The sequence below is a fragment of the Giraffa tippelskirchi genome, chromosome 9, assembly GCF_054371585.1.
Source record: "Giraffa tippelskirchi isolate mGirTip1 chromosome 9, T2T-mGirTip1v1.2.pri, whole genome shotgun sequence".
Classification (NCBI taxonomy): domain Eukaryota; kingdom Metazoa; phylum Chordata; class Mammalia; order Artiodactyla; family Giraffidae; genus Giraffa; species Giraffa tippelskirchi.
In genome coordinates, this window is record NC_137283.1 from 108,975,998 (window position 1) to 109,000,861 (window position 24,864).

A 24,864-nucleotide genomic window follows, 5' to 3' on the forward strand; every position below is an offset into this window, starting at 1 on the left:
CTGTATACTGTCACCCTGCTTATTTAACTTATATGCAGAGTACATCATGAGAAACGCTGGGCTGGAAGAAACACAAGCTGGAATCAACATTGCCGGGAGAAATACCAATAACCTCAGATATGCAGATGGCACCACCCTTATGGCAGAAAGTGAAGAAGAACTAAAGAGCCTCTTGATGAAGGTGAAAGAGGAGAGTGAAAAAGTTGGCTTAAAGCTCAGTGTTCAGAAAACTAAGATCATGGCATCTGGTCCCATCACTTCATGGGAAATAGACGGGGAAACAGTGGAAACATGGTCAGACTTTATTTTTTGGGGCTCCAGAATCACTGCTGTTGGTGACCGCTGCCATGAAATTAAAAGACACTTACTCCTTGGAAGGAAGGTTATGGCCAACCTAGATAGCATATTTAAAAGCAGAGACATTACTTTGCCAACAAAAGTCCGTCTAGTCAAGGCTATGGTTTTTCCAGTCGTCATGTATGGATGTGAGAGTTGGATGGTGAAGAAAGCTGAGTGCTGAAGAATTGATGCTTTTGAACTGTGGTGTTGGAGAAGACTCCTGAGAGTCCCTTGGACTGCAAGGAGATCCAATCAATCCATCCTAAAAGAGATCAATCCTGGTTGTTCATTGGAAGGCCTGATGTTGAAGCTGAAACTCCAATACTTTGGCCACCTCATGCGAAGGGTTGACTCATTGGAAAAGACCCTAATGCTGGGTAGGATTGGGGGCGGGAGGAGAAGGGGATGACAGAGGATGAGATGGTTGGATGGCATCACTGACTCGATGGACATGGGTTTGGGTAGACTCCGGGAGTTGGTGATGGACAGAGAGGCTTGGCGTGCTGCAATTCATGGGGTCGCAAAGAGTCGTACACGACTGAGCGACTGAACTGAACTGAAAATATGCCTGTTTGGCGTGAGGGTTATTTTAAGCTTATTATTTTGAGAAACAGTAGACACGGAAGAAGCTCTGAAAACTGAGTAGAAATAACCATTTAGTTTAGAAATTTATATTTATAAAGGAAATCTCAGTTTATAAGAGTGTCTCCGTCTCTGCACCAGGAAGAAAACGATGACTTTAAATCATAAGAAAATCTTGTAAATGGAGAAAGCAGGGACATAAACCTGCATAACCTTGTACTTGTTTACGTCACTTTTCCTAGTCACTTCACCACTGACCTCCTCTGCACCCATCTTTCTTTGTTTTAACCTGAAGATTATTTTCAAGCCTAAATTCTAAACTACCTCTTTGAGTTACTCAGTTTCGTTTTGTGTCTTCCGCATATATGTGAGATATACAAGTTAACAAACTTCTCTTTGTTTTTCTCCTACTGATCTGTCTTTTGTTACAGGGGTCCCAGCTAAGAACTTAGAAGGGTAGAAGGAAAATTACTTTTCCTCCCCTACAGCATATACATAAAAAGCGCAATATAAATATTCAAAAATCTAGATTATTTGCCTTTTTATTTAAACACAAAAGACTGGTCAATTTTCTCAGAGTTTGTATAAAATTGTTAAATACAAGCCATGATTCCTTTTATCTCAGTTAACTTGGTGTGGTGATCTAGTTATTAAATTTACAAATACAGAGTTGATAAGTGATGCCAGCAATAGAGACCTTTAATGATAACTAATCTGGAGTCTATTCCGTCTGGCATCTAAAAGATAAAATGGGAAGGAAAAAAATTGCAAAGGATGAACAAAAATTACTGATGTGTTTTTAAAACTTGCTTTTAACTGAAACTTAAACCAATATGTGATCCATTTTGTAGGAATGTGTCTTCTGATACAAAATGACTATTCTTTTTTTATCTTCTATGCTAAGAAAATGTAAAACTATAATTATATAGTTTAAAAACCTTTTAAAGTTAATTTAAGGGGGGGTTGCTGCTAAATTGCTTCAGTCGTGTCCGACCCCATAGACGGCAGCCCATCAGGCTCCCCCGTCCCTGGGATTCTCCAGGCAAGAACACTGGAGTGGGTTGCCATTTCCTTCTCCAATGCATGAGAGTGAAAAGTGAAAGTGAAGTCGCTCAGTCGTGTCCGACTCTTAGCGACCCCATGGACTGCAGCCTACCAGGCTCCCCCGTCCATGGGATTTTCCAGGCAAGAACACTGGAGTGGGGTGCCATTTCCTTCTCCAAAGGGGGGGTTAGGGTTTTTAAAAATAACTATTAAAAATATAAACATGTAAAAGTGTAAAAGCTAAAATATTGTTTAAAAGAATATTTTTAAAATTAATACATTGCCAAAATCACCTTTACTTCTATTTGACCTAGCTGTGGGTTGGTACCTAGTCTTTGCCATTACTACTTGATGAAAGGAAGGCTAGAAACTCAACAAAAGAGAGTGCCATTCTAAAACAACACTGTTAATCTACCACTGTTGTTGTTGTTCAGTCATTAAGACATGTCCATCTCTTAGCGACCCCATGAACTGCAGCACGCTTCGCTTCCCTGTCCTTCACTGTCTCCCAGAGTTTGCTCAAACTCATATCCATTAAGTCAGTGACGCTATCTATCCATCTCTATACTCCAATATAAAATAAAAAATTTTTAAAAAGAGTACCATCCACTACCACTACCATCTGTTTTATATTTAAAATTTCTGTGTCTTTGAATAATATTGGTCTTTGTTAGAAATGAGTTTTGGGAAATTAAAATCAAAAGAAATGTTAATACAACTCTTCCAATTCACATTACAAGTAACATGAAAATTAATTTTTGAGGAGAATGACTGCTAAGAGGTAAAGAAAATATATCAAGGATTTCTCTTCACAATTTTAAAGCTGTGTATTGTTGACATAAGGATAGCCTGGTTATTGAGATCCTACCATAAAGCAAGTCATGGTCTCATCGGTAGTTTTTGGTACTTTGTTTTTTACTTTTTTCTTCAACTTTTTTGAGATGTAATTGACATGTAACATTGTTTACATTTTTAAGTTGTACAATGTGTTGATTTGATACAATTACATACTACAGAATGATTACCACCATAGTGTTGGATAACAAACACCTCTAACATGTCACATGATTACCAGTGTATGTGTGCGTGTGTGTGTGTGTGTGTGTGTGTGTGATGAGAATACTTAAAATTTATTCTCTTAGCAACTTTCAAGTATAAAATACAATATTGCTAACTAAAATCACCATTCTGTACATTAGATCCCCAGAACTTGTCTCATCATACAACTGGAGGTTTGCACCCTTTGACCAACCACCCCCTTTTACCCCACCCACTACCCTTTTGATAATCACCATTCCACTCTGTTTCTATGCTTTCAGCTCATGCAAGAATACTGGAGTGGGATGCCATTTCCTTCTCCAGGGGATCTTCTCAACCCAGGGATCAAACCCGGGTCTCTGCACTGCAGGGGTCTCCCACATTGCAGACAGATTCTTCACTGCTGAGGCACCAGGGAAGCCCATCAGTTCAGTTGAGTCGCTCAGTCGTGTACGACTCTTTGCGACCCCATGAATTGCAGCACGCCAGGCCTCTCTGTCCATCACCAACTCCCGGAGTCTACCCAAACCCATGTCCATCGAGTCAGTGATGCCATCCAACCATCTCATCCTCTGTCATCCCCTTCTCCTCCTGCCCTCAATCCTACCCAGCATTAGGGTCTCTTCCAGTGAGTCAACTCTTCGCATGAGGTGGCCAAAGTATTGGAGTTTCAGCTTCAACATCAGACCTTCCAATGAACACCCGGGATTGATCTCTTTTAGGATGGATTGATTGGATCTCCTTACAGTCCAAGGGACTCTCAGGAGTCTTCTCCAACACCACAGTTCAAAAGCATCAATTCTTCGGCGCTCAGGTTTCTTCACCGTCCAACTCTCACATCCATACATGATCACAGGAAAAACCATAGCCTTGACTAGACGGACTTTTGTTGGCAAAGTAATGTCTCTGCTTTTAAATATGCTATCTAGGTTGGCCATAACGTTCATTCCAAGGAGTAAGTGTCTTTTAATTTCATGGCTGCGGTCACCATCAGCAGTGATTTGGGAGCCCCAAAAAATAAAGTCTGACCATGTTTCCACTGTTTCCCCATCTATTTCCCATGAAGTGATGGGACCAGATGCCATGATCTTAGTTTTCTGAACACTGAGCTTTAAGCCAACTTTTTCACTCTCCTCTTTCACCTTCATCAAGAGGCTCTTTAGTTCTTCTTCACTTTCTGCCATATGGGTGGTGTCATCTGCATATCTGAGGTTATTGGTATTTCTCCCGGCAATGTTGATTCCAGCTTGTGTTTCTTCCAGCCCAGCGTTTCTCATGATGTACTCTGCATATAAGTTAAATAAGCAGGGTGACAGTATACAGCCTTGACGTACTCCTTTTCCTATTTGGAACCAGTCTGTTGTTCCATGTCCAGTTCTAACTGTTGCTTCCTGACCTGCATACAGGTTTCTCAAGAGACAGGTCAGATGGTCTGGTATTCCCATCTCTTTCAGAATTTTCCACAGTTTATTGTGATCCACACAGTCAAAGGCTTTGGCATAGTCAATAAAGCAGAAATAGATGTTTTTCTGGAACTCTCTTGCTTTTTCAATGATCCAGTGGATATTGGCAATTTGATCTCTGGTTCCTCTGCCTTTTCTAAAACCAGCTTGAACATCTGGAAGTTCACGGTTCACGTATTGCTGAAGCCTGGCTTGGAGAATTTTGAGCATTACTTTACTAGCATGTGAGATGAGTGCAATTGTGCGGTAGTTTGAGCATTCTTTGGCATTGCCTTTCTTTGGGATTGGAACGAAAACTGACCTTTTCCAGTCCTGTGGCCATTGCTGAATTTTCCAAATTTGCTGGCATATCGAGTGCAGCACTTTCACAGCATCGTCTTTGAGGATTTGACATAGCTCAACTGGAATTCCATCACCTCCACTAGCTTTGTTCGTAGTGATGCTTCCTAAGGCCCACTTGACTTCACATTCCAGGATGTCTGGCTCTAGGTGAGTGATCACACCATCGTGATTATCTGGGTCGTGAAGATCTTTTTTGTACAGTTCTTCTGTGTATTCTTGCCACCTCTTCTTAATATCTTCTGCTTCTGTTAGGTCCATACCATTTCTGTCCTTTATTGAGCCTATCTTTGCATGAAATGTTCCTTTGGTATCTCTAATTTTCTTGAAGAGCTCTCTAGTCTTTCCCAATCTGTTGTTTTCCTCTATTTCTTTGCATTGATCGCTGAGGAAGGCTTTCTTATCTCTCCTCTTTGGAATTCTGCATTCAGATGGGAATATCTTTCCTTTTCTCCTTTGCTTTTCCCTTCTCTTCTCTTCCCAGCTATCTGTAAGGCCTCCTCAGACAGCCATTTTGCTTTTTTGCATTTCTTTTCCATGGGGATTGTCTTGATCCCTGTCTCCTGTACAATGTCACAAACCTCTGTCCATAGTTCATCAGGCACTCTGTCTGTCAGATCTAGTCCCTTAAATCTATTTGTCACTTCTAGTGTATACTCATAAGGGATTTGGTCTACGTCACACCTGAATGGACTAGTGGTTTTCCCTACTTTCTTCAATTTAAGTCTGAATTTGGCAATAAGCAGTTCATGATCTGAGCCACAGTCTGCTCCCGGTCTTGTTTTTGCTGACTATAGAGTTTCTCCATCTTTGGCTGCAAGGAATATTATCAGTCTGATTTCGGTGTTGACCATCTGGTGATGTCCACATGTAGAGTCTTCTCTTGTGTTGTTGGAAGAGGGTGTTTGCTATTACCACTGTGTTCTCTTGGCAAAACTCTATTAGCCTTTGCTCTGCTTCATTCTGTACTCCAAGGCCAAATTTGCCTGTTACGCCAGTGTTTCTTGACTTCCTACTTTTGCATTCCAGTCCCCTATAATGAAAATGACGTCTTTTTTGGGTGTTAGTTCTAAAAGGTCTTGTAGGTCTTCATAGAACCGTTCAACTTCAGCTTCTTCGGCGTTACTGGTCGGGGCATAGACTTGGATTACCGTGATATTGAATGGTTTGCCTTGGAAACGAACAGAGATCATTCTATCGTTTTTGAGATTGCATCCAAGTACTGCCTTTCGGACTCTTTTGTTGACCATGATGGCTACTCCATTTCTTCTAAGGGATTCTTGCCCACAGTAGTAGCTACAATGGTCCTCTGAGTTAAATTCACGCATTCCAGTCCATCGTAGTTCGCTGATTCCTAGAATGTCGACCCATAGTTGACTATATATGCAGGAATTTATTTCTGGACTCGCCATTCTGTTCGACTGGTCTCCTTTCCCCTGATAGGAGAAAATCTTCCCTAGGTGATGAAACTCCTGGAGAAGAGATTTATGACAATTGAGTTTCTTTTGGAAGCTCCGTCTTCAGGCAGATAAAGGGAAATTCATAGAAAGCTTATCACTGCATTGGCTGTTTTCCAAGTGCCTTCAGCTCAAAATAATCCTTATGGCAGATAAGCCTATTTTAGAAAGGCATATTCTGCCACTCTTTACTTTTTGTCTTGATTCTTTAAAAATCAATAATAAAACTTAATAGTTAACCAGGGTTCCATCCCTGGTCCAGGAAGATGCCACATGCCTCGAAGCAACTAAGCCTGAGCACCACAACTCCTGAAGCCTGCGTGCCCTAGAGGCCATGCTCCAAAATGAAGACCGAGCAGAGCCAAAAATAAATAAATAAATCTCAAAAAAAAAAGTGAACAAGAAGGTCAATTAATTGGAACCCATCTTTCCCATGTTTTAGTCAAATGGTAGCATACTAAGCATTAGACTCACATTTATATCTTATAACTTTAGATATCCTATTTTCATACTTATTAAGCTTAATTGTGTTGTTTAGGTAAAAAGTTGCCATACTTTAATGCTATATTTTCTGAAGCTTACCCTATTTTTCAGAAATTGGTGATTGTCTCTGTTTTTCTCTATAAAACTAGTTTTGAAAAACAGCAGAGATCCTTATACAAACTCCTGATAGATGTCAAATACTTTTATCTGAGGATGCATACATAATTCCTGTTATGATATTTAGTAGGTTTCTGTGTAAGGTCTTAACCTGAACCCTTAACACCTTTAAGAATGCCTCTTGAGCTGATGCCTGAGCCCTCACTGAGCTAGAAACTGCTTATCTGTCCTTGATGAGGCTGCGTTGATTATCTGAGATGAGGAAAATTCATAATGACCACTTCACTTATAGTGCTTATAGGAAGCTTTATTATTACTAATATTTCTTAACTTACTAATTTCTAAACTGTATAGCTTCTCGCTGCTTGTAACATTATGTTCCCAATTCTTACAAAAGGGTAAAAGAGGAATTTCACTAGAGTTCCTTTGTTTTAGATCAGAAAGTCAGAGCTCTTTAATAATGAAGACATTTTTAATCTCATTATGTAAGTGAACTCCTTGGTGCTTTATAATATCACTAATGATCACTGAAAGATTTTTGATAGTGCTGCATTAATACAGTACTTAATAAGATGACTGGTCTATATTAGATTTTAGTTTAATTTTCAAATTATTTCAAATGAAAAAGAATGGCTGTTAGTAAAATAAGAGGAATTAAGTTCTTTGTTGTTCAGAGAAGCTTCTTTTTTTAAATTATTTTTTCTTTTGTTTTTATTTTTCATTCTATAAATTACCTTTTTATAAAGAAATTACTTCAGTTACATATTTTGTATAGAAGAAATTGCTGTTGCACTCTCATATTCATGCTTTAGAAAACTTTTGTATGGCAATACAGGGGCATACACCCACCCCCTATATCATACATGTCCATTGCCATGACATGGCTCATTATATACAGACGTACAATTGTTGTAGGTGAAATTTTATTCCCTCTACCTCCCTATAAAATGTCAACTACAAAAACTGTAATTAAACCACTTCAATCTCATTAGCCCATATACTAATATTATACACATTTGTAACTGTTTGTTTTTATTTATATATATTCTACCTCATGTGTAAAAAGATTGAAGGCTACTTTGTGATGATGTTAAACCAAGATTAAGAGAGGCTTGTGTTATTATTTTTTTTACGAATTTAGTGTGTAAACTTTTTGAAAGCCAATAGAAAGAGTAACGTTTTTAAATAGTAAAGAAAAAATGGTATCATTGAGATAAACTTAATTAAGAGCCTGACAAGTATATTTTGTATTTTAATGACTTACTAACTTGATGTATGATCTTCAGTATATCATCTTATTTCTCTGGCTGTTTCCTAATTTGTGAAGTGATCCCTCAGATTTTCAAATGATAAGGTGAATGATCAGAACAGGACTTACACACTTGAGAAGACAAAGCTGCAGAGAATGTAGAGTATGTGAATTTAGAGAGGGAAAGACTCTTGGAATAGGTTCATCAGCAGGACCCCAGGTACAGACCAGGTCGTACACTATTGGCCCATGTGAGCAGGTGAATGGAGCTGGATTCCAGCTCAGCTTCTGGAGGTAGAAGCACTTTTTTGTAAACTACCCAAAGGCAATGTCTTTTTCCAGTTTGCATAAAGGAGTCTTAATGTACTAGTTGCTGCCCTGTTCACCAGTTTTAGGCTTCGTCTTATTTGCCAGCACCGAGCAGTTGGTAGCAACTGCCTGAATCCCTGCATGGTGTAAGAAGTCTCTAGGGAAACCTGTGGGCGGTGGGTGGAGGAGTGGAGGCGTGTATTTATTAATTACCCATATTAAACTTTAATTGTTTAGAGTGTAGATGTGAATATTTTGTGTTGGCAGTGTTTGAAAGTGCAGGCTTAGGAATCAGACTGAGTAGCAATTACTGGTTTTTACTTATCAGTCGTGTGACCTTGGCAACTTCCTTAATTTCTCTCAGCCTCTGTTCCTTATTTAGAAAGTGCAAACAATAATAGTTCTTGCCTCATGGCTTCCCTGGTAGCTCAGTGATAAAGAATCCACCTGGAATGCAGGAGACTGCCTGCAATGATATGAGTTCGATCCCTGGCTCCAGAACATTCCCTGGAAAAGAAAATGGCAACCCACTGCGGTGTTCTTGCCTGAGAAATCTCATGGACAGAGGAGCCTGGCAGGCTATAGTCTATGGAGTTGCAAGAATTGGACATGACTTGGCAACTAAACCACCACCACCACCTTTCCTTATAACATTGTTGTAAGAATTGAGTGAATGTGTTTAAAGTAGAGGCATGGCACTTGGAACATAGCAACTACTCAGTTAACATTATCTTTCATTGTAGTGATTGTTGTTTGTAATAGTGAATATATGGCATAGTGTGTCTTACCCTAATGTCTGCTCAAGGGGACGGAAAAAATTTTTTTCCTTTACCCATTTTAGGTTCTCTGAGTGGAACTCTCTAATTAGACTGGCCAGAGATGGAGTAACAAGAAAAAATAATCAGAAGTTTATTAACATGTGCATTGCACATGTACGCTTGGGAGCACCCAGTGAGGAACTCAAAGGGATTGTTAGAATTGGGGTTTATATACCATCTTAGGCTAATCAGAGGAAGGGATTTCAGCCTTCTGGATGTAGGAGGCAAGTTATGGGGAAGTGACCAGTAAAGTATGGTAAACAAGATTGCTTAGTAAGATTTGTTACGTAGATTTAAGTTAGAGCCTTCTCCATTTCAAAGATTGATTTCTTTTTGTTTGCATTGCCACCTTTCTCCTGGATAGTTGCAACAGCCTTCTATCCTGTCTCTCCACTCCCAGTTGAAAGATAATAATAGATGGCCCTGAGTGGGTATAATGTGCAGCTGTCAGTTGAATTTAAGAGGAACAAGAGTATGGTTGAGTACTAGAGAATAGAAAATATTTTAATATCTCTTGTGGAATAATTGGCAGGGCATCTACAAGGATTGTTTTGTGACTCTGACATTAGTTTGAGTTGAGTCCCCTCATTATAACTTCAGAATTTTTTGTAGTAGCGTTCTACAACTACAGTTGGGAATAGAGAAAAGTTTTGTGTGTGTGCTCAGTTGCTCAATTGTGGCTGACTCTTTGTGACCCCGTGGACTGTAGCCCACCAGCTCCTCTGTCCATGGAATTTTCCAGGCAAGAATACTGCAGTGGGTTGTCATTTCCTACTCCGGGGGATCTTCCCAACCCAGGCTTCTGTATTGGCAGGCAGATTCTTTACCACTGCACCACTTGGGAAGATAATGAAGGCTTAAGATATTAATACTCATGGTTATGTGGGACGTAAAGAGAACAAGGATTCTAGGAGAGTGAGATTGAAATGGCTGACCGTGAGTTCTAGGACGTGACGCCAGGCACTTGAACCTGGATCCCAGAGAGTAATCTGAGAGCACAGGGAGAGGATGAGGAATAAGAGCACAAACAGGATAAGGAATAGGTTCATCCTAGGAGGGGCAATAGATAAATACATTGTGCTGTATTCATGCATATAAAATAATTCAAAGGAATTAATCTGAGCTAATACTAAGTGAGAGTAGCAAGTTACAGAGGAATATCATTTATGTGAGATTTTTAGAAAGATGTGAAACAATTGTATTTATTTCCAGATGTTACTTGTAAGTCCCTTTATCAGTATTTTATGCAAAATTATCACCAGCTTGTTTCTCTGGTCTCCCAACTCACAATAGATTAGAAAAAGCAGATTTAAAAAAATTATCCTCTTTAATGCAATAACTGGCCTACTAGTGGAGATGGAAGAGACCCAGAACTACTAAATTTAACACAGAAAAGGATCAAAAAGCATATGCATTTAGCTGAAATTAACGCAGATAGATCATGGCATCCAGTCCCATCACTTCAGGGCAAATAGATGGGGAAACAGTGGAAACAGTGACAGACTTTATTTTGGAGGGCTCCAAAATCACTGCAGATGGTGATTGCAGCCATGAAATTAAAAGACACTTACTCCTTGGAAGGAAAGTTATGACCAACCTAAACAGCATATTAAAAAGCAGAGACATTATTTTGCCCACAAAGGTCCGTCTAGTCAAGGCTATGGTTTTTCCAGTGGTCATGTATGGATGTGAGAGTTGGACTGTAAAGAAAGCTGAGTGCCGAAGAATTGTTGCTTTTGAACTGTGGTGTTGGAGAAGACTCTTGAGAGTCCCTTGGACTGCAAGGAGATCCAACCAGTCCATCCTAAAGGAGATCAGTCCTAGGTGTTCATTGGAAGGACTGATGTTGAAGCTGAAACTCCAATACTTTGGCCACCTGATGAGGCGAAGAGCTGACTCATTGGAAAAGAGCCTGATGCTTGGAAAGATTGAGGGCAGGAGGAGAAGGGGACGACAGAGGATGAGATGGTTGGATGGCATCACCGACTCAGTGGACATGGGTTTGGGTAGACTCCGGGAGTTGGTGATGGACAGGGAGGCCTGGCATGCTGCGGTTCGTGGGGTCACAAAGAGTCAGACACGACTGAGCGACTGAACTGAACTGAACTGAAATGGTCTTATGCCTGAAGTACTCCTGTTAAGGCAGCATTTGATAACTGATATTCATGATTAAGACTTTGCACTTTCAAAAATCAATTTCAATTTTATTTGATATATTGTTTTTACAAAGAGAGGAGAGTATGTGATTAAGATTTTCATGAAAATGGTTATGATGTTAACAAAAATCTTTCAGAAACTAAAAGGGGTAAGTTTCATGTATTTGGAAAATTCTCCTAACGTGTGATGCCTCATGCTTGTTTGAACAGAGGTTTACAATAGTGCAAAATGGAAAGTAACAGCTTATGAGATAAATGACTGTATATAATTACTGCTTGAGTTATATCAATATGCTTTTTTGGTTTCTTGACAGATTGTTTAACGAACAAAAGTGAAGAATTATCAAATAGCACAGTATACTTCCTCAACCAATTTAATCACACCTTGACCTGCTTTGAGAATAACCTTCAGGTATTTTTATATATGATACTTGACATTAAAATGCTGTTTTGTCCAAATGAATAATAAATAATTCCAATTTTTATAGCATTACTTGTTGATATTTATCTACACATACAGTGCAAAATGCTGTTTTGTCCAAATGAATAATAAATAATTCCAATTTTTATAGCATTACTTGTTGATATTTATCTACACATACAGTGCAAAATGCTGTTTTGTCCAAATGAATAATAAATAATTCCAATTTTTATAGCATTACTTGTTGATATTTATCTACACATACAGTGTAGAGGTAGACCTGGATTTCTGCTAAATCCTTCTATCACTAGCCCTTGGGCAAATCAACAAAACTTCAGTTTTTTAATTTGTAAGGTGGGAATAGTAAGATCTACACTGACTACCTTCTGGTATTTTGTAGTCAGGATCCAATGAGTTAATGAGTATGAACATATTAACTGAAGCATGTGATTGTTTAATTGAAACACAATGTTGTTCTGTCTGACAGTAATTTACTTTGACTTTGTTTATGCAATAATGTATTTTGCAGTTCAGTATGATTGTCTATAGGAAGCTTATTCTCTGCCTCAATGTTTGCTTAAATATATTTTACCTACTTTAAAAGACTCTGTTTAGTAAAGTAACTTTGAGTTTTGAATTATAATATAAAAGGTAGCCTTTAAGAAACCAAGTTATTGGGTTTTGTTTTCTCCATCTCTGACCTTTGAATGTTAGTATTAGAGCTTTCCTGGTGGGGGTGAAGGGCGAAACTGGAATTCTGGTAAAGTCCTAGTTTTGAAATTTGCTTTTAATCAAGTAAGTAATCCACACAAATAGGTATAAACATGTTTAGGATATAGGTATGTATGATTTTCTTTTTAATAAATGTGATAACAGAAATATGAATTTCCCTGAGTATAATAAAAAACATTTATTAGATGAACATATAGTAGATAAATGTTTCCCAAAATATATTCTGCAAGATAGTCCATAAAAAAAGGTTTAGTGTTAATAAAGGTGAGAAATGCTTTACTACAGGACTGCAGAGCTTCAGTGGACAAATGTACGTTATGTAAATCTTCAAATGGTGATTATTGTATACAGCATTTACCAAACCTATTTGGGAGCGCTTTGGTTTTAGAGACCAAACAACACTAGTTCTGATACATATACTTTAGGGAAGCTAGCATTTTTCCTGGGATGTTGGTTTCAAATATTTTTTTCCTGGTTTGTTGTTTGTCTTTTTATCATGTTTCTCTTTTTGTTGTGAAGAAAATTTAAATTTTCATGTCATTAGATTTATCAGAATTAATGAGTTAAGGATTTTGTGTCACACTAGAAGGCCTTTTCCCACTTTGAAATTATTTAAAAATTTTCTCCTATGATTTCTTTTAGGACCTTCAGGATTTTGTTTTATATATTTAAGCATCATTTATCTATTTGAAATTTATTTTGGTGTAAGATGTGAGGCTTAGGGGCTTCCCTGGTGGCTCAATGGTAGAGAATACACCTGCCAATGCAGGAGATGAGGGTTTGATCCCTGGGTCGGGAAGATGCCCTGGAGAAGGAAATGGCAACCCACTTCAGTATTCTTGCCTAGGAAATTCCATGGACAGAGGAGCCTAGTGGGCTACATCCATGAGGTCATAGAGTTGGACATGACTTAGTGATTGAGCACACACACATGTGAGCCTTAGCTACAACTTTTTATTCTGATGGCTTCTTGACTGTCAAAACAGGATTTATTAAATAAATCCATGAAATGAATTTTAGAACCAAGTTCAAAAAAAAGTCAATCATTTTGATATTTAATTAGAATTGCATTACATTTTCGATTTATCATTTGGGAAAAATTGACATGTTATGATATTGAGCTTTCCTATCTAGAAGTACAGTATATTCACTATTTCTTTATTGAAATAAAATAGACAATACAAAATTTACCACATTACAGTTTTTAAGTGTAAAGTTGATTGGCATTAAAGTACACTCACATTGTTGTACAACTCTACCACCATCCATCTCCAGAATGTTTTCATCTTCTCAAACTGAAACTCTGTACATATTAAGCAATAACTCCCCATTTCCTCCTTCTCTAGCCCCTGGCAGCCACCACTATTCTTTATTTTTTAATGTTCTCTAGCAGTTTTATTTATTTATTTAAATTTCATATAGGCCTTATAATGTTTCTTAACTTTATTTCAAGGTTGTTTTTAAGAAATATTTGTTTGGCTGTGGCGTGTCTTAGTTGTGTCATGCCAGATCTTTTGTTGTGGCACATGGACTCTCTAGTTGTGGCACACAAGCTCCAGAGCACGCAGACTCAGTGGTTGTAGTGCACAGGCTTAGTCGTTCTGTGGCATGTGGCATCCTCGTTCCCTGATCAGGGGTCAAACCCGCATCCCCGACATTGCAAGGCAGACTCCTAACCACTGGACCACTGGAAAAGTCCCTGTTTCAAGGTATTATTACGTAGTGTTTGGTGCCCTTGGGAATTATATCTTTTCTTCCCCCACTACAGATTTTAACTGGCTATTTTAAAACGTTTTATTTTGGAATGATTTTAGATTTACAGAAAAGTTACAAAGGTAATACAGAGAATTCCTGTATACCCTTGACCCAGTTTCTTCTAATGTTCACCTTATATTACCATGGTACATTAGTCATAAATAAGAAATGAACATTGGTACATAACTCTTAACTAAATGCCAGACTTCATTCTGATTTCACCAGTTTTCCTACTAATATCCTTTTTCTGTTTCAGGATTCATTCCAGGATAATGCATTGCATTTAGTAATTGGTTACTCCTTAAAATTTCTATCATATATGTAACTACAGTTCCTTTCTTACTTCAAATGCTGTACTTATGAGACCTTTTTTCCCTTGAATTTTATTTAGGCTTGTTGAAGGTACGTTTGTATTGATCTTTTTGAAAACCCACAATTGTCTTTATCAGTTTCTGTTTTATTTTTCTTAATGTGTTAATTTATGCTTTTGCACTAATTAGTTCCTGCTGTATTCCTTTGGTTTTGTCATTTTTCTTGTTTCTTGAATTGAATGGTTGATTGGTTTATTTATTATCGGGGAGAGGCATGAGCTGGAGCTGTAGATTTGAGTCATCAGGTACAGATGGGATCAAGCCTGGAGACTCGGATATGAGTGTAGACAGAGGTGATGAAGAGGCCTGAGTTACGCCAGTGTTTTATAGGGTGTGTGTGTGTGTGTGTGGGCAACGCCAGTGTTATATGGGGTGTGTCTGTGTGTGTGCATGTGTGTGTGTGTTACAGAGGGGAGGGGAATTAGCTAAAGAGATAGGTGGTAGCAGTGAAATTGATGGTATTGGCTGTGGCAGTAGCTTCTGGCTCAACGATGAGGCAGGGATGTGGGTTTAAGTTCCAGACCAAATCCATCTTATGTCAGTGTGTGTTTACAGGGAGCTTTTCTGGGAGGCTGGACTGTCTTGGTGGGTGTGGAAACTGCTTTTTTGTGGATGGCCTTGCAGGCAGGGTGGGGCTGTTTTGCCAGCTCCTCGCATCTCTAGAGGACAGTGGGTGGTTGCAGGTGCTAGAGGGTCACAAGAGACTGTGGTGCCAGCTAGGTTCCCTGGGAATGGTGTGATAGCTGTCGTACAGCTTTCCCATGAAGAGATGTGCGTGGCATGCCTTTATAATTTACAGTGCTCTTCAGGGGCCTGAGTTTACTGTCTGTTCTTGAGTCTCTTCAGAAAAGAAATCAGGAGACGGGCACATGCTGATGTCATCATCTTCCCAGAATCCTACTTCCTCATTTGTTTCAAACATCACAGGGCTTTTTTATTGTTTGGCTATGCCACCATTTGGGTTGGGAAGATTCCTTGAAAGAGAGCATGGCAACCTGCTCCAGTATTCCTGCCTGGAGAATCCCATGGACAGAGGAGCCTGGCAGACAACAGTCCACGGGGTCGCAAAGAATTAGACATGCCTGAGCGACTAAACACAGCAGCACACACATGCCACCATTTAGTCAGTCAGTCTTTATATTGATGGAGATTTTTGTTTGGTTCTATATTTTACTGTTACAAACAAGGACAGTCCTTTTGGGGTATCAGTTCAGTTCAGTCACTCAGTCATGTCTGACTCTTTGTGACCTCATGGACTGCAGGATGCCAGGCTTCCCTGTCCATCACCAACTCCTGGAGCTTGCTCAAACTCATGTCCATCGAGTCGGTAATGCCATCCAACCATCTCATCCTCTGTTGTCCCCTTCTCCTCCTGCCTTCAATCTTTCCCAGCATCAGGTCTTTTCCAGTGAGTTACTTCTTCCCATCAGGTGGCCAGAGTATTGGAGTTTCAGCTTCAGCATCAGTCCTTCCAATGAATATTCAGGACTAATTTCCTTTAGGATGGACTGGTTGGATCTCCTTACAGTCCAAGGGACACTCAAGCGTCTTCTCCAACACCACATTTTAAAAGCATTAATTCTTCGGGGCTCAGCTTTCTTTACAGTCCAACTCTCACATCCATACATGACTACTGGAAAAACCATAGCTTTGATCAGATGGACCTTTGTTGGCAGAGTAATGTCTCTGCTTTTTAATATGCTGTCTAGGTTGGTCATAGCTTTTCCTCCAAGGAACAAACGTCTTTTAATTTCATGGCTGCAGTCACCATCTGCAGTGATTTTGGAGCCCCAATAAATAAAGTCTTGTACTGTTTCCATTGTTTCCCCATCTGTCTGCCATGAAATAATGGGACGAGATGCCATGGTCTTCGTTTTTTGAATGTTGAGTTTTAAGCCAGCTTTTTCACTTTCATCAAGAGGCTCTTTAGTTCCTAGTCACTTTCTGCTATAAGCGTGGTGTCATCTGCGTATCTGAGGTTCTTGATATTTCTCCTGGCAATCTTGATTCCAGCTTTGTGTTTCATCCAGCCCAACATTTCGCATGATGTACTTTGCATATAGGTTAAGTAAGCAGGGTGACAATGTACAGCCTTAACGTACTCCTTTCCCAATTTGGAACCAGTCTGTTGTTCCATGTCCAGTTCTAACTGTTGCTTCTTGACCTGCATACAGGTTTCGCTTTTGACCCCCAGACTGGCTGGAGCCAGAGGTCTCCAGCTGTCTGCTCTCCTGGCCCCATGTGTCTTTCTGAGGTCTGAGCTGTCCTCTTCCTCCGTTTCTTTGGAGGACTGCCTGTCTGGTTTGTGGTCAGCTGCCTCTGCCCAGCACTTGAGCTCAGATAAGCTGCAGTTCCCCCTTTTGGAGTTACTCAGAGCAAAGAAAGACCCATGGACAGATGGACATGACAGCTTCAAGGTCCTCAGAGGAGGGCATGCTGGCTTTGGGGTCAGTCATGGTTCTCCTTGCCCTTGGCAGGGCTAATGGTATTATCCATGTTTATCTGTCTGGTAAATTCCTAGAAGTGAAATTGCAATGTTAAAAGATATGTACATTTTAAGTTTTAATATAAATGACAAAATTATACTCCTCTGTCAAGGCATTGGGGTCAATTTTTGATTGAACATATTTAGCTAAATGAACGTTTGTTCTATGAAAAATAGGCAATGGGCTATTTCTTGTGGCAGAACTGAACAGATACTGAGTTTCTCTGTCAGATGGTGACGGTAATGTTGTAGAGACTCCATCAGCTTGATTTCTTTAATTTTTTTCTTTTCTCTTTCGTGCCAGCAGTCAGTTAATTTATTTCTTCAGGCTCCAAGGTAAAGAATAAATGGAATAGAAAACAAGTGTGAACTGTTTAGCAAACTTGTTCTTGAAATAATAAGTGTTAGTACTGGAAGTGGAAAAGATTAAGATCCACTAACATTATGTCTTATACCCATTACCTTCATATCAGGTTATACAGTTCACTGGCATTAGTCCCTTTTTGTTGACCAGAAAGGCCTGGATTATAAGCCTTGGGGTAAAGAGGGTTGGGGAAGGAATGTAGTTTAGGTGCCTTTTCCTTATTCATTAATAAAGTCCTCTTTGTCTCAATAAGGTAGACTTCAGTGTTCAAGTTCAGTACAGGCAGTAGCATACTTTATTTGGTGAAAGTAGGATAGATAAGGCCAGATGTATAAATGACAAGATAACTTAGGAAATTTTGGGTATATAGGTATCATTAATTTGGTGTATGAGCTAGTGTTCTCAGTTAACAGTGGCTAGTGCTGTCGTTTTCAAAATTCAGGGGCAACTAGAAAGTGCCAGATATTTTGCTATGTGTTATACACCAGTCTTTATTCCTTGGGACCTGTAATACAGGTAAGGGTATCCCTACTTTATAGGTGATAAAACCAAGGCTCACAGTGGTTTAGCAACCTTTCCCACATCACAGCTCAGCACTTTAATGCACTCTATTATTTCTTCTAGGAAATTTAATTAAAATTCAATGTTTAGTGTGTGTATTACATGTGTAACGTGTATCACATGTGCCTTTGACATTTTAGGGGCGCACACACAGTCTTCAGTTAAGAAATTATTCGGAACTATGCAAAAACTGTAGTGAAGCATATACAACTCTGAGTAGTCTGTACAGTGAAATGCAAAAAATAAATGAACGTGAAAGTAAGGCTGAATTTGGAACACATTTATGCATTGACGTGGAGGATGCAGTAAGTATTTTGCTTGTGAAACAATATATGTTTTGCAGTGTTGAATATGCCTTCAGTGTTATTATTAGAATCTGCATATGCTGTCTTCAACCAGAAATAACTAGTTTCTAAGTAGTAAGTTTTAGAATATCCTGATATGTAAAGCTAAAGTGGAAATTAATCAGATACTTCATCAGCAAGTTGATAATTTAGGATATTTGGTTCTTTTTATTAAAGTATAGTTGATTTACAATATTATGTTAGTTTCAAGTATACAACATAGTGATTTAATATTTTTATCAATTATACTCCGTTTATACATTTTGTTTTTTAAATTTGATGATGAGTGTCATTTTCAGAGGTATGGGTATTGTTAAATGTTTGCATTTTAGTTTCTGTGCACTTGTTACTAATTCAGAAAGTCTCTAGGTTTTGTTGTTACCATGTTTCTGAAGCCATTCCTCAATTACTTCCTATCCTCTTGCTTTATTTCTTTGTACCTATTACCATCTGAAAAGTTTTGTTTCCTTATTTTTAGTCTTTCTCTCCTTACTAAAAAATATAAGCCTCAGGAGGACAAGGATTTCATGTCCTTTTTTGTTCAGTTTTCTAGAATAGCGCCTGGCAAATAGCAGGCCCGACGGAGGAGCTTGGTAGGCTGCAGTCCATGGGGTTGCGAAGAGTCGGACATGACTGAGCGACTTCACTCTCACTTTTCACTTTACTGCGTTGGAGAAGGAAATGGCAACCCACTCCAGTGTTCTTGCCTGGAGAATCCCAAGGACAGGGGAGCCTGGTGGGCTGCCGTCTATGGGGTCGCACAGAGTCGGACACGACTGAAGCGACTTAGGAGCATCAGCAGCAGCAGTAACATGTATAGGTTGAATGAATGGTCAACAAAAACTCTTCTCCATTGAATAGCCTGCCTTTACATGGGGTACCACTAGATGGCGATCATTCCTTTTTATGGGAATGTGATGCCTGAATATTGAGGTGTTAGAAGAAATTGAAAAATTATTGGCAAAAAGCAAATAACTTGTGATCAAAACTGGTAAATGGAATGTTTGAGAATGATGAGTGTGAATTATAGCAGCTTGAGATGAACATAGTGGATCAGTAATATTTAGAATGGTAAAAAGCACTTAATATGGATGTACCATGGGGATTTTTGTTTGTTACTGCTGTTCTTGATGTTTAGAATAGTCAATACTTGGCTTTCTAGTAGGTTCCAAGTAAATAATAAATATCTCTTTAAAAGAATATAAAAGAATTTTTATATTTTTAAAAGAATTTTTATATTCTCTTTAAAAGAATTTAAAAGAAAACTTGTCCTCCAATAAAAAAGAATAATAGTCTTTAATTATTTTAATAAAGAAGAAAAATGAATATTGACTCTATGACATAAGTTGGATTACAGAAGAAATCAACATGACCAACCTATTTTAGAACATTCATTTTGCAATAAGCAAAAATTACAACAAACTTACAAGGCACCATTTGTAAACTGTATCTCAAGCAAAATTGAGGCAGGAACAGTTTTCTACATTAAATTTGACAGTTTCCTTATATCAGTTAGCCTGTTTGACAGAAATCATGAGCTCAACGAATGCGAGGTACAGCAGCCCCTAAGTGTATTTAAAGCATGCTGCTAAATAAGATGTTAATATTGTTTAATAAGGACTTCACAGGTGGCACTAGTGGTAAAGAACCCGGCTCCCAGTGAAGGGGATAGACACCAGTTCAATTCCTGGGTTGGGAAGATCCCTGGAGGAGGGCATGGCAGCCCACTCCAGTATTCTTGCCTGGAGAATCCCCATGGACAGAGGAGACTGGTGGGCTACAGTCCATGGGGTCACAAAGAGTCCGACATGACTGAAGGGACTTAGCACACATGCACATATTGTCTTAATAAAGTTTTTGTGACTCATTAGATACTATATACCTAAAAAATTACTTGCTGTGAGTATGAATCTTTCATAATATATTAGATAAGAGATTAAGCATTTCATAGATATCATCTCTTGAAGAGAAGCCTTATGAAAAAGAAGAGACGCCTTATAAAGTTGATATTTTTATTTCCATTCTAAAAATATTGCAACAAGCTCAGTGAGATTACATAGATAACATATGAAAAAAAATATTTTGTTTTTGTGACACTTCCACCCTAGTTTTATTGAGGTATATTTGACAAATAAAATTGTTATATATTTAAAGTGTGCAACGTGATGATTTGATGTACACTGTGGAATAATTCCCAGAGTCAAGTTAACATTTATCACCTCACATAGCTATCCTTTTAAATATTTTTTAATGAATGAAGCACAGTCTAACTATATTTCTATTGATGCAAGTTCTGTGTTTGAAGTCTGTGAAAGGTTGAAATTCTTTGGACAGTATTGTGAATTTTGAATATGAGATTTTTGTATGGGTATAAATTTATACAATGACTAATTGTGAACCAGCTTATTTCCCTACAAAAAGAAATTGTCCTCAACTGTTAATAATTTTTTAGGGATGTATATTTAGTCTAAATTCTGGATTCTTGTTATTAACAAAATAATTATATGAAATTGAAGACAAATGAAAAACAGAATAACAGTATTTGTTATTGTTTCAGATGAATATTACTCGCAAACTTTGGAGTCGAACTTTCAACTGTTCAGTCCCTTGCCATGACACAGTGCCTGTGATTGCTGTGTCTGTGTTCATTCTCTTTCTACCTGTTGTCTTCTACCTTAGTAGTTTTCTTCACTCAGAGCAAAAGAAACGCAAACTCATCCTACGTAAGTTTCTTTTTACAATTATTCTTTTATTTAGATAAAAACCTGCATTTAACAAAATTTAAGCCTGCTTTAGAAATGATATATACTCAGAGCTCAAAGTATATTAGCTTGAAACAGCTGTCTTCTTCAAATTTTACAACTCTGTTCACTAATGGAAGAGACATGTGAGTTTATAATCAAACTTGAATATACAGTATCTTTCAGAAGCTTTAGTTGAGAAAGCTAGATTCCCTGGAATAAAGTTGACAACAACAGAGCAATAGCAACAAAGGCTTTGCAAACTTGAAATAGCCATAATAGGTAAATAAATAGTAGAACACTTCTAGGCCCATTTGTAGAACTACCCATGGCAGAACCACCAGACAAGCAGCAGGTAGGGAGAAACTGTAGCTTGCACAGAGACAATTTGTTTATGAACAAATTGGAATTGTAGTTGCAAGAAAGTTATTTGACATATGGCATATACTCAGTATGTATTAATTCCTTTCCTTTCTCCCCATCAATAGGGCAGAGCAGTAAAAGCACTAACTAGGTTTCAACTAGCCAAAGAAAAGTGACTTCCAAGTCTCATATGTTTTTTCTGTATTATCAGAATGAAACTATGGGCTTATCCCTGAGTAGTTTTAGTATTTTTAAAGGAGGATATTTTCTGGAGAAAAACATCAGGCTTTTTTTCTCTCAAATATTATTCCTAGTCTAGGAACCTATGATATAAAATTTTTTTCCCTGTCAATTTTCTTCTGGCATTTCTTCATGATTTATCTAACTTTACTTCTAATATATCTGACTTAAAAAAAAATTACTTATAGATCAGTTTGCACAATGCAGAGTCTTTATCATGGGTGTATTTAGTAAAGTATTTTGAAGATTGTCAGAATTCTGTAAATATGTCATAACTCAGTCTTAAAGGCATTTATTTAGAATAATAACAAAACATTGCAGAGACCTCACTGTTGAGAAACTATTTTTCAGGGCTTCATGTACCTTTAAAGTTTAGCATTGTATTTGCTTTGCAAATCTATTTAATGCTGCAGGAGACATACACTACTTCTGATCAGTGTCTTTGTTTGATTGGATTAAAGATTTACTGAGCATGGCCCCTATCAGAACAAGACCCAGTTTCCCTCTCAGTCAGTCTCTCCCATCAGGAAGCTTTCATAAGCCTCTTATCCTTATCCATCAGAGGGTAGACAGAATGAAAACCACAATCACAGAAAACTAATCAAACTGATCACATGGACTACAGCCTTGTCTAACTCAATGAAACTATGAGCCATGCCATGTAGGGCCACCCAAGATGGACGGGTCATGGTGGAGAGTTCTGACAAAACGTGGTCCACTGGAGAAGGGAATGGCAAACCACTTCAGTATTCCTGCCTTGAGAACCTGGTGAACAGTATGAAAAGGCAAAAAGATAGTACACTGAAGGATGAACTCCCCAGGTCAGTAGGTGCCCAGTATGCTACTGGAGAACAGTGGAAAAATAACTCCAGAAAAAATGAAGAGATAGAGCCAAAGCAAAAACAACACCCAGTTGTAGATGTGACTGGTGATGGAAGTAAAGCCCAATGCTGTAAAGAACAATATTGCATAGGAACCTGGAATGTTAGGCCCATGAATCAAGGCAAATTGGAAGTGGTCAAACAAGAGATGGCAAGAGTGAACATCTACATTTTAGGAATCAGTGAACTAAAATAGATTGGAATAGGTGAATTTAACTCAGATGACCATTACATCTACTTCTGTGGGCAAGAATCCCTTAGAAGAAATGGAGTAGCTCTCATTGTCAACAAAAGAGTCTGAAATACAGTACTTGGATCCACTCTCAAAAACAACAGAATGATCTCTGTTTGCTTCCAAGGGAAACCATTCAATATCACAGTAATCCAAACCTATGCCCCAACCAGTAATGCTGAAGAAGCTTAAGTTGAATGATTCTATGAAGACCTTCTAGAACTAATACCCAAAGAAGATGTCCTTTTCATTATAGGGGACTGGAATGCAAAAGTAGGAAGTCAGGAGATTCTTGGAGTAACAGGCAAATTTGGCCTTGGAGTACAAAATGAAGCAGGGCAAAGGCTAACAGAGTTTTGCCAAGAGAACTCACTGGTCATGGCAAACACCTTCCAACAACACAAGAGAAGGCTGTACACATGGACATCACCAGATGGTCAATATTGAAATCAGATTGATTATATTATTTGCAGCCAAAGATGGAGAAACTCTATACAGTCAGCAAAAACAAGACAGGGGATTGACTGTGGCTCATATCATGAACTCCTTATTGCCAAATTCAGACTTAAATTGAAGAAAGTAGGGAAAAACCACTAGACCATTCAGGTATGACCTTAATCAAATCCCTTACAATTATACAGTGAAAGTGACAAATAGACTCAAGGGATTGGATCTAATAGAGTACCTGAAGAACTATGGTCGGATGTTCGTGACATTGTACGGGAGGCAGTGATTAAGACCATCCCTAAGAAAGAGAAATGCAAAAAGGCAAAATGGCTGTCTGAGGAGGCCTTACAAATAACTGAGAAAAGAAGAGAAGCTAAAGGCAAAAGAGAAAAGGAAAGATATACCCATTTGAATGCAAAGTTCCAAAGAATAGCAAGGAGAGATAAGAAAGCCTTCCTCAGTGATCAATGCAAAGAAATAGAGGAAAACAATAGAATGGGAAAGACCTAGAGATCTCTTCAAGAAAATTAGAGATACCAACGGAACATTTCATGCAAAGATGGACACAATAACAGACAGAAATGGTACGGACCTAACAGAAGCAGAAGATATTAAGAAGAGGTGGCAAGAATACACAGAAGAACTGTACAAAAAAGATCATCATGACCCAGATAATCACAATGGTATGATCACTCACCTAGAGCCAAACATCCTGGAATGTGAAGTCAAGTGGGCCTTAGGAAGCATCACTACAAACAAAGCTAGTAGAGGTGATGGAATTCCAGCTGAGCTATTTCAAATCCTAAAGGATCATGCTGTGAAAGTGCTGCACTCAATATGCCAGCAAATTTGGAAAACTCAGCAGTGGCCACAGGACTGGAAAAGGTCAGTTTTCCTTCCAATCCCAAAGAAATGCAATGCCAAAAAATGCTCAAACTGCTGCACAATTGCACTCATCTCACACGCTAGCAAAGTAATGCTCAAAATTCTTCAAGCCAAGCCTCAACAGTACATGAACCGTAAACTTCCAGGTGTTCAACCTGGATTTAGAAAAGGCAGAGGAACCAGAGATCAAATTGCCAACATCCGTTGGATCATCGAAAAAGCAAAAGAGTTCCAGAAAAACATCTATTTCTGCTTTATTGACTATGCCAGAGCCTGTGACTGTGTGGATCACAACAAACTGTGGAAAATTCTGAAAGAGATGGGAATACCTGACCACCTGACCTGGCTCTTGAGAAATCTGTAGACAGGTCAAGAAACAACAGTTAGAACTGGACATGGAACAACAGCCTGGTTCCAAATCGGGAAAGGAGTACCTCAAGGCTCTATGCTGTCACCCTGCTTATTTAACTTATATGCAGAGTACATCATATGAAATGCCAGGCTAAATGAAGCACTGGAATCAAGATTGCTGGGAGAAATATCAGTAACCTCAGATATGCAGATGACACCACCCTTATGGCAGAAAACAAAGAGGAACTAAAGAGCCTCTTAATGAAAGTGAAAAAGAGGAGAGTGAAAAAGTTGGCT

General features: G+C 38.5%; 1 protein-coding gene across 2 annotated transcripts in view; it reads left to right on the forward strand.

Moving 5' to 3' along the window:
- The window catches only part of OSTM1 (osteoclastogenesis associated transmembrane protein 1), a 42,560-nt gene that overhangs the window by 12,201 nt on the left and 5,495 nt on the right, over nucleotides 1-24,864 (forward strand). Inside the window, exons 3-5 of one of the 2 annotated variants that reach the window (XM_081526819.1) lie at nucleotides 11,709-11,806; nucleotides 18,224-18,388; nucleotides 20,985-21,150. In XM_081526819.1, the coding sequence (XP_081382945.1) occupies nucleotides 11,709-11,806; nucleotides 18,224-18,388; nucleotides 20,985-21,150 (429 nt within the window). The remainder of the gene's footprint in view (nucleotides 1-11,708; nucleotides 11,807-18,223; nucleotides 18,389-20,984; nucleotides 21,151-24,864) is intronic. The other variant, XM_081526820.1, reaches the window with a different exon arrangement.